This window comes from Tachyglossus aculeatus, chromosome 5 (assembly GCF_015852505.1).
Source record: "Tachyglossus aculeatus isolate mTacAcu1 chromosome 5, mTacAcu1.pri, whole genome shotgun sequence".
Taxonomy (NCBI): domain Eukaryota; kingdom Metazoa; phylum Chordata; class Mammalia; order Monotremata; family Tachyglossidae; genus Tachyglossus; species Tachyglossus aculeatus.
The window spans coordinates 20,024,287-20,036,429 of NC_052070.1; the positions used below are offsets into that span (position 1 = coordinate 20,024,287).

The 12,143-nt window shown below is 47.6% G+C and overlaps 1 protein-coding gene across 1 annotated transcript in view; it reads left to right on the forward strand.

Annotated features, from left to right (window-relative positions):
• The first annotated feature begins 251 nt into the window (after positions 1-251).
• The window catches only part of NAPG (NSF attachment protein gamma), a 43,277-nt gene continuing 31,385 nt past the window's right edge, over positions 252-12,143 (forward strand). The window contains exons 1-2 of the mRNA XM_038746249.1: positions 252-378; positions 7,060-7,127. Of these exons, the coding sequence (XP_038602177.1) occupies positions 323-378; positions 7,060-7,127 (124 nt within the window). The 5' untranslated portion in view covers positions 252-322. The remainder of the gene's footprint in view (positions 379-7,059; positions 7,128-12,143) is intronic.

Consider the following 12,143-nt stretch of genomic DNA (forward strand, 5'->3'; position numbering starts at 1 on the left):
AATGAATGAATGAATGAATGAATGAATGAATGAATGAATGAATGAATGAATGAATGAATGAATGAAGGAGATCATTGGCTCCGCCCTCAAACCGGCTGCCTAGTGCGCCTGCGCGGGCCGCCGCCCCACACACTCCGCGCGCGCATGCGGGGTCATGCGGGGGAGCGGGGGCGGCGGCGCGCATGCGCGGAGTGGGTGGGTGGGGCGGCGGCGAGCATGCGCGCCGCCGTTCGCGATTGAGCCCGCCGGCTTCCCGTAGTCCGCCCTCCGCTTCCACAGCGGAGCAGAAGGAAGGGAGGAGCGGGCGGCGGCGGCCCCGAATATGGCGGCGCAGAAGATCAACGAGGGCCTGGAGCACGTCGCCAAAGCGGAGAAATAGTGAGGATCGGAGGGCGGGTTGGCGGGGGACAGGGGAGGCCGGCCTGCCTGGGCCCTGAGAGGGAGGAGGAAAGGCCCGGGGAAGTGGCTGACTGGGCCGCGGGGCATGCTGGGAGTTGTAGTTTCCCGGGGGGACGCCGGGCGGAAGTGACGTCAGCGGGGCCTCGCGCTCAGGTGAGCCCGGGGGATTATCGTTATCATCATCATCAATCGTATTTATTGAGCGCTTACTGTGCGCAGAGCACTGTACTAAGCGCTTGGGAAGTACAAGTTGGCAACATATAGAGACGGTCCCTACCCAACAGCGGGCTCACAGTCTAAAAGGGGGAGACAGAGAACAAAACCAAACATACGAACAAAATAAATAGAATAGATATGTACAAATAAATAAATAAATAAATAAATAGAGTAAAAAAAATGTACAAACATATACATATATATAATCATATTTATTGAGCGCTTACTGTGTGCAGAGCACTGTACTAAGCGCTTGGGGAGTACAAATTGGCAACATATAGGGACGGTCCCTACCCAACAGCGGGCTCACAGTATAAAAGGCGGAGACAGAGAACAAAACCAAACATACTAACAAAATAAAATAAATTGAATAGATATGTACAAATAAATAAATAAATAGAGTAAAAAAAATGTACAAACATATGTACATATATACAATCATATTTATTGAGTGCTTACTGGGTGCAGAGCACTGTACTAAGCGCTTGGGAAGTACAAGGTGGCAACATATGGAGACAGTCCCTACCCAGCAACGGGCTCACAGTCTAGAAGTCTCCCCCTCTCCATCCCCCCGATCTTACCTCCTTCCCTTCCCCACAGCACCTGTATATATGTCTGTACATATTTATTACGCTATTTATTTTACTTGTACATATCTATTCTGTTTATTTCATTTTGTTAGTATGTTTGGTTTTGTTCTCTGTCTCCCCCTTTTAGACTGCGAGCCCACTGTTGGGTAGGGACTGTCTCTATGTTGCCAATTTGTACTTCCCAAGCGCTTGGCACAGTGCTCTGCACATAGTAAGCGCTCAGTAAATATGATTGATTCATTTTGTTAGTATGTTTGGTTTTGTTCTCCGTCTCCCCCTTTTAGACTGTGAGCCCACTGTTGGGTCGGGACCGTCTCTAGATGTTGCCAACTTGGACTTCCCAAGTGCTTAGTACAGTGCTCTGCACACCGTAAGCGCTCAATAAATACGATTGATTAGAAGGGGGAGACAGACACCAAAAAACAAGTAGGCAGGTGTCAAAACGGTCAGAGTGAACAGAATTATAGCTATTCAAACGGACTCCAAGGCCCGTTGCTCTTTCCACTGAGCCACGCTGCTTCCCCTGCTTACAATCAATCAATCAATCGTATTTAGTGAGCGTTTACCGTGCGCAGAGCACTGTACTAAGCGCTTGGGAAGTACAAGTTGGCAACATATAGAGACGGTCCCTACCCAACAGTGGGCTCACAGTCTAAAAGAAGGTTATGGAGGCTTTGTGAGGGGGCCCTATTTATTAATAATAATAATAATAATAATGTTGGCATTTGTTAAGCGCTTACTATGTGCAAAGCACTGTTCTAAGCGCTTGAGGGGGATACAAACTGATCAGGTTGTCCCACGTGGGGCTCACAGTCTTAATCCCCATTTTACAGATGAGGTAACTGAGGCTGAGAGAAGTTAAGTGACTTGCCCAAGGTCACACAGAAGACATGTAGCGGAGCCGGGATTGGAACCCATGACCTCTGACTCCAAAGCCCGGGCTTTTTCCCCTGAGCCACGTGTTTATTGAGCGCCTACTGTGTGCAGAGCCCTGTACCAAGCGCTTTCCACGGATTAATTATTCTGTTTTACTTGTACATATTTGTTTTATTTATCTTATTTTGTTAATAGGTTCTGTTTTCTTGGCTGTCCCGCCCTTCTAGACTGTGAGCCCGCAGTTGGGCAGGGACCGTCTCTAGATGTTGCCAATTTGTACTTCCCAAGCGCTTAGTACAGTGCTCTGCACACAGTAAGCGCTCAATAAATACAATTGATGAAATGGATGACAGTTCAGGAGGGCCCGGCGAGGTGGCCGGCTGGGCCGCGGGGCACGCTGGGAGTTGTAGTTTCCCTGGGGCCGCCGGGCGGAAGTGACGTCAGCGGGGCTCGCGCTCACGTGAGCCCGGGGGGTTAGGGAGGCTTTGTGAGGGGGCTCTATTTATTGAGCGCCTACTGTGTGCAGAGCACTGTAGTAGTAATTGGCATTTGTTAAGCGCTTACTATGTGCAAAGCACTGTTCTAAGCGCTGGGGAGGATACAGGGTGATCAGGTTGTCCCACGTGGGGCTCACAGTCTTCATCCCCATTTTACAGATGAGGCAACTGAGGCACAGAGAAGTTAAGTGACTTGCCCGAGATCACACAGCAGACATGTGGCGGAGTCGGGATTTGAACCCATGACCTCTGACTCCAAAGCCCTTGCTCTTTCCACTGGGCCACGCTGCTTCACTGTACTAAGCGCTTTCTACGTATTAATTATTCTATTCTGTACATATTTATTTTATTCATATTATTTCGTTAGTATGTTCTTTTTTGTTGTCTGTCTCGCCCTTCTATCAATCAATCAATCGTATTTATTGAGCGCTTACTGTGCGCAGAGCACTGTACTAAGCGCTTGGGAAGTACAAGTCGGCAACATCTAGAGACGGTCCCTACCCAACAGTGGGCTCACAGTCTAGAAGGGGGAGACAGACAACAAAACCAAACATATGAACAAAATAAAATAAATAGAATAGCTAGGTACAAGTAAAAGACTGTGTAAAGGTAAAAAACTAAAAGACTTCTAGACTGTGAGCCCGCTGTTGGGTAGGGACCGTCTCTGTTGCCAACTTGTACTTCCCAAGAGCTTAGTACAGTGCTCTGCACACAGTAGGCGCTCAGTAGATACGATTTAACGAACGAATGAATCAAATGAATCAATCAATCGTATTTATTGAGCGCTTACTGTGCGCAGAGCACTGTACTAAGCGCTTGGAAAGTACAATTTGGCAACATATAGAGACAGTCCCTACCCAACAGTGGGCTCACAGTCTAAAAGGGGGAGACAGAGAACACCACCAAACATACTAACAAAATAAATTAAATAGGATATTTATTATTTACATTGCCAAGATCCGCCCTTTCCTCTCCATCCATACTGCTACCCTGCTCATTCAAGCTCTCATCCTATCTCCGTCTGGACTACTGCATCAGCCTTCTCTCTGATCTCCCATCCTCGTGTCTCTCCCCACTTCAATCCATACTTCACGCTGCTGCCCGCATTGTCTTTGTCCAGAAACGCTCTGGGCATGTTACTCCCCTCCTCAAAAATCTCCAGTGGCTACCCATCAATCTGCGCATCAGGCAGAAACTCCTCACCCTGGGCCTCAAGGCTGTCCATCCCCTCGCCCCCTCCTACCTCACCTCCCTTCTCTCCTTCTACAGCCCACCCCGCACCCTCCGCTCCTCCGCCGCTTATCTCCTCACCGTACCTCGCTCTCGCCTGTCCCGCCATTGGCCCCCAGCCCACGTCATCCCCCTGGCCAGGAATGCCCTCCCTCTGCCCATCCGCCAAGCTAGCTCTCTTCCTCCCTTCAAGGCCCTGCTGAGAGCTCACCTCCTCCAGGAGGCCTTCCCAGACTGAGCCCCTTCCTCCCTCTCCCCCTCGTCTCCCTCTCCATCCCCCCATCTTATCTCCTTCCCTTCCCCACAGCACCTGTATATATGTATATATGTCTGTACGTATTTATTACTCTATTTTACTTGTACATATCTATTCTATTTATTTTATTTTGTTAGTACGTTTGGTTTTGTTCTCTGTCTCCCCCTTTTAGACTGTGAGCCCACTGTTGGGTAGGGACTGTCTCTATATGTTGCCAGCTTGTACTTCCCGAGCGCTTATTACAGTGCTCTGCACACAGTAAGTACTCAATAAATACGATTGATGATGATGATGATGATGATAGTGCTCTGCACACAGAGCACAATAAATTTGACTGACTGAGAAAGTAAGCGCTTAACAAACCCCATTAAAAAAGAGTAACAGAGCTGGTCTTAGAACCCAAATCCTGTGACTCTAGGCCTGTGGTCTTTCCACTAAACCATTCCCTTCAAAGCTCTCCAGCACCTTTCTCCATGTCATATATCCACCCAATAATAATAATAATAATAATAATGATGGCATTTATTGAGTGCTTCCTATGTGCAAAGCACTGTTCTTAGCGCTGGGGAGGTTACAAGGTGATCAGGTTGTCCCACTTGGGGCTCACAGTCTTAATCCCCATTTTACAGTTGAGGTAACTGAGGCTCAGAGAAGTGAAGTGACTCGCCCAAAGTCACGCGGCTGACAGTTGGCAGAGCTGGGATCTGAACCCGTGATCTCCGACTCCAAAGCCCGGGCTCTTTCCACTGAGCCACACTGCTTCTCCTAATCAACGAATCAATCCAGTTGTAATTTTGAGTACTTACTGCACTGCGCGCAGTAAGTGATTAATAAATACAATCGAATGATTGAATGAGGTGCAGCCCGGATCGATTTTATGTGAAAATAATGGATGTAACCGCAGCAAATCTGATGATGCAGGGGCTTTGTTCCAATCAAGTATATCTCATTACCGCAAACCTGTGCAGAGGCCTTATTAGTCTCGACTCTGCTACAGTTACTTTGGCCTTAAAGGGGTTCTGCATGTAAACCGTATACACATATGTGCCCATAGCCAAGTGCTGCACCCCTGCCAGTCTGCTAAGCGCTTAGTACAGTGCTCTGCACACAGTAAGCGCTCAATAAATATGATTGATGATGATGATGAACCCAGTGCCCCAAGAAGAACAAGACCGGCCTTGTGAAAAGCAAACAAGACAGAGCCAGAAGCTCTGGGTTTAAATATGGCTCCACCCCTTGCCTGCTGTGTGGCCGTGGACTGGTCATTTAACTGGTTTTTTTTTTGGTAATGGTATTCATTAAGCACTTACTGGGTGCCAGTCACTGTTCCAAGTGCCAGGGTAGAGACAAAGTAATTAGGTTGGACACACTCCAGTTCCCACAGCCTTAATCCCCATTTTACAGATGAGATAACTGAGGCACAGAGAAGTAAAGTGACTTGCCCAGGGTCACACAGCAGACAAGTGGCAGGTGCTTCTGAGTCCCAGGCCTGTGCAGTATCCACTGGGCCACATCAGTATCCTCAAGTAATAATGTTGGCGTTTATTAAGCACTTACTATGTGCAACGCACTGTCCTAAGTGCTACGGAGGCTACAAGGTGATCGGGTTGTCCCACGAGGGGCTCAGAGTCTTAATCCCCATTTTACAGATGAGGTCACTGAGGCCCAGAGAAGTGAAGTGGCTTGCCCAGAGTCACACAGCTGACAGTTGGCGGAGCCGGGATTTGAACCCATGACCACTGGTCCAAAGCCCGGGCTCTTTCCACTGCGCCATGCTGCATATCTGCCTTCCCCCACCAACTCCCTGTCTTAAACTGTGAGCCCCGTGTGGGACAGGGATGGTGTTTCCTTCCCCTCCTTCCCCTCCCTGCAGCACCTGTATAGATGTATATATGTTTGTACACATTTATTACTCTATTTATTTATTAATCTTGCTTGTACATATCTATTCTATTTATTTTATTTTGTTAGTATGTTTGGTTTTGTTCTCTGTCTCCGCCTTTTAGACTGTGAGCCCACTGTTGGGTAGGGACCGTCTCTATATGTTGCCAACTTGGACTTCCCAAGCGCTTAGTACAGTGCTCTGCACACAGTAAGCGCTCAATAAATACGATTGATTGATTGATCCCCATCCTCCCCATCCCCATCCCCCCCGCCTCTCCTCCTTCCCCTCCCCGCAGCACCTGTATAGATGTATATATGTTTGTACACATTTATTACTCTATTTATTTATTTTACTTGTACATATCTATTCTATTTATTTTATTTTGTTAGTATGTTTGGTTTTGTTCTCTTTCTCCGCCTTTTAGACTGTGAGCCCACTTTTGGGTAGGGACCGTCTCTATATGTTGCCGACTTGGACTTCCCAAGCACTTAGTACAGTGCTGTGCACACAGTAAGCACTCAGTAAATACGATTGATGATTGATTGATTGATCCCCATCCTCCCCATCCCCATCCCCCCCGCCTCGCCTCCTTCCCCTCCCCGCAGCACCTGTATGGATGTATATATGTTTGTACATATTTATCACTCTATATGCTTATTTTACTTGTACATATCTATTCTATTTATTTTATTTTGTTAGTATGCTTGGTTTTGTTCTCTGTGTCCGCCTTTTAGACTGTGAGCCCACTGTTGGGTAGGGACCGTCTCTATCTGTTGCCGACTTGGACTTCCCAAGCGCTTAGTACAGTGCTCTGCACGCAGTAAGCGCTCAATAAATACGATTGATGGATTGATTTTATTGAATTATTCATTTAGTCATAATTAGTGAGTGCTTACTGTGTGCAGAGCACTGTACTAAGCGCCTGGAGAGCACAAATCGAAATGATATTGCATCTGCCCCCGCATTTGGGACACTAACGGGCACAGAGCAAGAGCCTAAGAAATATCACAGTTATTGGCACGGGATGAGACGAAGGTGAGTAGAGTTGCAGGAAAAGTAGCGTGTTTTGCGACTGCATGTGGGACGTTGTCGTCTGCTTCACCGTTTCAGCCTGAAGACGGGGTTTTTGAAATGGAAGCCTGACTACGACAGTGCAGCCTCCGAATACGGGAAAGCAGGTACGTGCAATCCCAGGCCGGGTGAGGCGGATCCCAAGCCCTCGGACCGGTTAACCCCTATGCCCTCAGCTGCTGATCGCCTCTTCCATTGTGTTTAGGGGAAAGCGACCCGGGGGTGGGGGTTGAGGGAGGACTATTTGGGTTGCGCTCACTCTGGTTCAGCTGTTTCGAGTGGGGATCAAATATCTTAGCCATCTGACAGCCTAACTAATGCAGCAGTCTCTTATCCCCTTCCCTGTCACTCTTCACAATTCGGCATCGTCAAATCATCATCCTCATCATCAATCGTATTTATTGAGCGCTTACTGTGTGCAGAGCACTGTACTGAGCGCTTGGGAAGCAGAAGTTGGTAACATATAGAAACAGTCCCTACCCAGCAATCAATCAATCAATCAATCGTATTTATTGAGCGCTTACTGTGTGCAGAGCACTGGACTAAGCGCTTGGGAAGTACAAGTTGGCAGCACATAGAGACAGTCCCTACCCAGCAGCGGGCTCACAGTCTAAAAGGGGGAGACAGAGAACAAAACCAAACATACCAACAAAATAAAATAAATAGAATAGATATGTACAAGTAAGATAAATAGAGTAATAAATACGTACAAACATATATACATATATGCAGGTGCTGTGGGGAAGGGAAGGAGGTAAGATGGGGGGATGGAGAGGGGGACGAGGGGGAGAGGAAGGAAGGGGCTCAGTCTGGGAAGGCCAGCAGTGGGCTCACAGTCTAAAAGGGGGAGATAACTTGGCAGTCACCGGAATCTGGGGATTTTCCGGTCCCCTCCTTCGGGTGCCGATGTGTAAATAGTAAACCGTTCCGGAGCAAGACTTTGAGCCCTGGTGTTCAGTACGGTTTTGCAGTCAGTGAATACTCCAGACATTAACATTTATAAAAGGCAGTCATTTTTTATCCTGTTATCGAGCCAAGCCATTCATTCGTTCATCCAATCGTATTTATTGAGCGCTTACTGTGTGCAGGGCACTGTACTAAGCACTTGGGAAGTACAGGTTGGCAACGTATGATAAGCTCCATAGTTACAGATAAGTAACTGTGATACTACAGATAAGTTCCATAGTTAAGCGCTTGGTACAGTGCTCTGCACACAGTAAGCGCTCAATAGATACGATTGATTGAGTACAGATGCTCTTAGGGACTCTGTAGCAAATCATCATCATCAATCGTATTTATTGAGCGCTTACTATGTGCAGAGCACTGTACTAAGCGCTTGGGAAGTACAAATTGGCAACACATAGAGACAGTCCCTACCCAACAGCGGGCTCACAGTCTAAAAGGGGGAGACAGAGGACAAAACCAAACATACCAACAAAATAAAATAAATAGGATAGAAATGTACAAGTAAAATAAATAAATAAATAAATAGAGTAATAAATATGTACAACCATATGTACATATATACAGGTGCTGTGGGGAAGGGAAGGAGGTAAGATGGGGGGATGGAGAGGGGGACGAGGGGGAGAGGAAGGAAGGGGCTCAGTCTGGGAAGGCCAGCAGTGGGCTCACAGTCTAAAAGGGGGAAATAACTTGGCAGTCACCGGAATTTGGGGATTTTCCGGTCTCCTCCTTCGGGTGCCGATGTGTAAATAGTAAACCGTTCCGGAGCAAGACTTTGAGCCCTGGAGTTCAGTACGATTTTGCAGTCAGTGAATACTCCAGACATTAACATTTATAAAAGGCAGTCATTTTTTATCCTGTTATCGAGCCAAGCCATTCATTCGTTCATCCAATCGTATTTATTCATCATCATCAATCGTATTTATTGAGCGCTTGCTATGTGCAGAGCACTGTACTAAGCGCTTGGGAAGTACAAATTGGCAACATATAGAGACAGTCCCTACCCAACAGTGGGCTCACAGTCTAAAAGGGGGGAGACAGAGAACAAAACCAAACATACTAACAAAATAAAATAAATAATAGATATGTTGAGCGCTTACTGTGTGCAGAGCACTGTACTAAGCACTTGGGAACTACAGGCTGGCAACGTATGCCAGTGCCTTGATAAGTTCCATAGTTACAGATAAGTAACTGTGATACTACAGATAAGTTCCATAGTTAAGCGCTTAGTACAGTGCTCTGCACACAGTAAGCGCTCCATAAATATGATTGATTGATTACAGATGCTCTTAGGGACTTTATAGCAAATGGTGAAGCAAACTCTAAGAATGCGGAGGATTATTGGGAAAGGTCCTTAATAGAGATGGAGTCACCTCGGAAATGCTTAGCTTGAAACTTCTCCGGCTTCTCCAGGCTCCAGCTGCCGATTCCCAGGTCAATTAGGAGACTTCCATAATCAATCAGTCGTATTTATTGAGCGCTTAAGGCGCAATCTCCCAGGACAGAGGTTATGCCCGGCACACCTTTAGCAGGAAGATGCCACCTTTCATCGGTACAAATAAGACAAAGATATCCCCACTGGGCCAATAGGTTGGTCTTATGAAAACATACCTGAATCTTTCTTCCATTCAGTCAGCCATATTTATTCCATTTCATTTAATCGTATTTATTGAGTCCTTACTATGTGCGGAGCAGTGTACTAAGCTCTTGGGAGAGGGCAATACAACACTAAACAGACACATCCCCTGCCCACAATAAGTTTACAGTCTAGAAGTGCGAGATTTCTGGTTCGCAGTCCTTATCTGTGTATTATGTGTATTATTTCCCTTCTGATTGTTTGTGTCTAGCTGTCGCCCTTGAATCAGTGGGTCAGCAGCATTGAACCCCTACTACGTTCAGTGCACTGAACATGTGGATAAGTACAGTGGAGTCAGTATCCACGATCCCTGCCCTGGCAGAGAAGCTGTCACTAGTCAGCATGGGACAGGTCCATTAAGTAGTCCATTGGGGTGACTTCCAAAGTTTTCTCTTTCAGTTACTTTCGGCCAGGGAGGTCTCCCCGGTGGCTCTTCACTGCATTGGAAAACAGACCAAAAGGAGCATATTGAGCTGATTTCTGAAGGAGCCTAAATGGTTGTTTCCTACATAGGTTTTTCTCTTTTGGAATTATAGCCAAATCTAGATTAATTATGGTTTCGGGGGCAGGGGATGATACGGATAAATGAAATCCATGGATCAGTCAGAAATCGTTGCTGTTGTCTGAAGCTTTGAATGCCTGCGTTTTTCTATCCAAAATGCCTCAACCCTTCGCCACGTTGATTATTGAAGTCCCTCCTGTCCCTTCCCCTCCAGCCCCCGAATGCTGATCTGCAGAGAAATGCTCAAGAGGCGGGCAGGCAGAGGTTGTACATGCTCATTCATTCATTTCATCCATTCAGTCAGTCGTATTATTGAGCACTTACTGTGTGCAAAGCACTGTACTAAGCACTTGGAAAGTACAGTTCAGCAACAAATAGAGACAGTCCCTACCCAGCGGGCTCACAGTCTAGAAGGGAGGAGGCAGATAACAAAACAAGTATACAGGCATCAGTAGCATCAACGTAAATAGAATTGTAGATATATACATATTAATAAAATAAATAGAATAATAAATATGTACATTTATACACAAGTGCTGTGAGGTGGATAAGGGGATAGAGCAGAGGGAAGGAGTAGGGGTAATGGGGTGGGAAGGAGAAGCAGTGGAAAAGGGGGGCTCAGTGTGGGAAGGCCTCCTGGAGGAGGTGAGCTTTCAGTAGGGCCTTGAAGGGGGAGAGTGAGCTAGTTTGGCAGATGTGAGGAGGGAGGGCATTCCGGGCCAGGGGGAGGACGTGGGCCGGGGGTCGATGGCGGGACAGGTGAGAACGAGGCCTAACGGTGAGGAGGTTAGCGGCAGAGGAGCGGAGGGTGCGGGCTGGGCTGGAGAAGGAGAGAAGGGAGGTGAGGTAGGAGGGGGCGAGGGGATGAAGAGCATATGAAGGTTGCTAGGAAACCACTGGAGATTTTTGAGGTGGGGGGGGGGGTGACATGCCCAGAGCGTTTCTGTAGAAAGATAATCCAGGCATCAGAGTGAAGTATAGACTCAAGTGGGGAAAGACAGGGGGATGGGAGATCAGAAAGGAGGCTGATGCAGTAATCCAGCCGGGATAGGATGAGAGATTGTACCAGCAAGGTAGTGGTTTGGATGGAGAGGAAAGAGCAGATCTCGGCAGTGTTGTGGAGGTGAGACCGGCAGGTCGTGGTGACAGATTGGATGTGTGGGGTGAAAGAGAGCGGGAGTCAAGGATGACACCAAGGTTGAGTGCTTGTGAGAAGGGAAAGATGGTATTGCCATCCACAGTGATGGGAAAGTCAGGGAGAGGACAGGGTTTGGGAGGGAAGATAAGAAGCCCAGTCTTAGACACGTTGAGTTTTAGGTGGCGGGTGGACATCCAGGTGGAGATGTCCTGAAGGCAGGAGGAGATGCGAGCCTGGAGGGAGGGGGAGAGAGCAGGGGTGGCGATGTAGATTTGGGTATCATCCACATAGAGGTGATAGTTGAAGTTGTGGAAGCGAATGAGTTCACCAAGGGAGTGAGTATAGATGGAGAACAGAAGGGGACCAAGAACTGATCCTTGAGGAATCCCTACAGTTAGGGGATGGGAAGGGGAGGAGGAGTCCGCGAAGGAGACTGGGAAGGAACGGCCGGAGAGATAAGAGGAGAACCAGGAGAGGATGGAGTCCGTGAAGCCAAGGTTGGATAAAGTGTTGAATAGAAGGCGGTGGTCAACAGTGTCAAAGACAGCTGAGAGGTTGAGGAAGATTAGCATAGAGTAGGAGTCGTTGGATTTGGCAAGGAGGAGGTCATTGGTGACCTTTGAGAGGGCGGTTTCAGTGGAGCGAAGGGGACAAAAGCCAGATTGGAGCGGGTCCAGGAGAGAGTTGGAGGAGAGGAATTTGAGGCAGCAAGTGCAGGCGACTCACTCCAGGAGTTTGGAAAGGAAGGGTAGGAGGGAGTTTTGGGGTCAAGGGAGGGTTTTTTTAGGATGGGCGAGACGTGGGCATGTTTGAAGGCAGAGGGGAAGAAGCTGTTGGAGAGTTAGCAGTTGAAGATGGATGTTCAGGAGGGGAGGAGGGAAGGG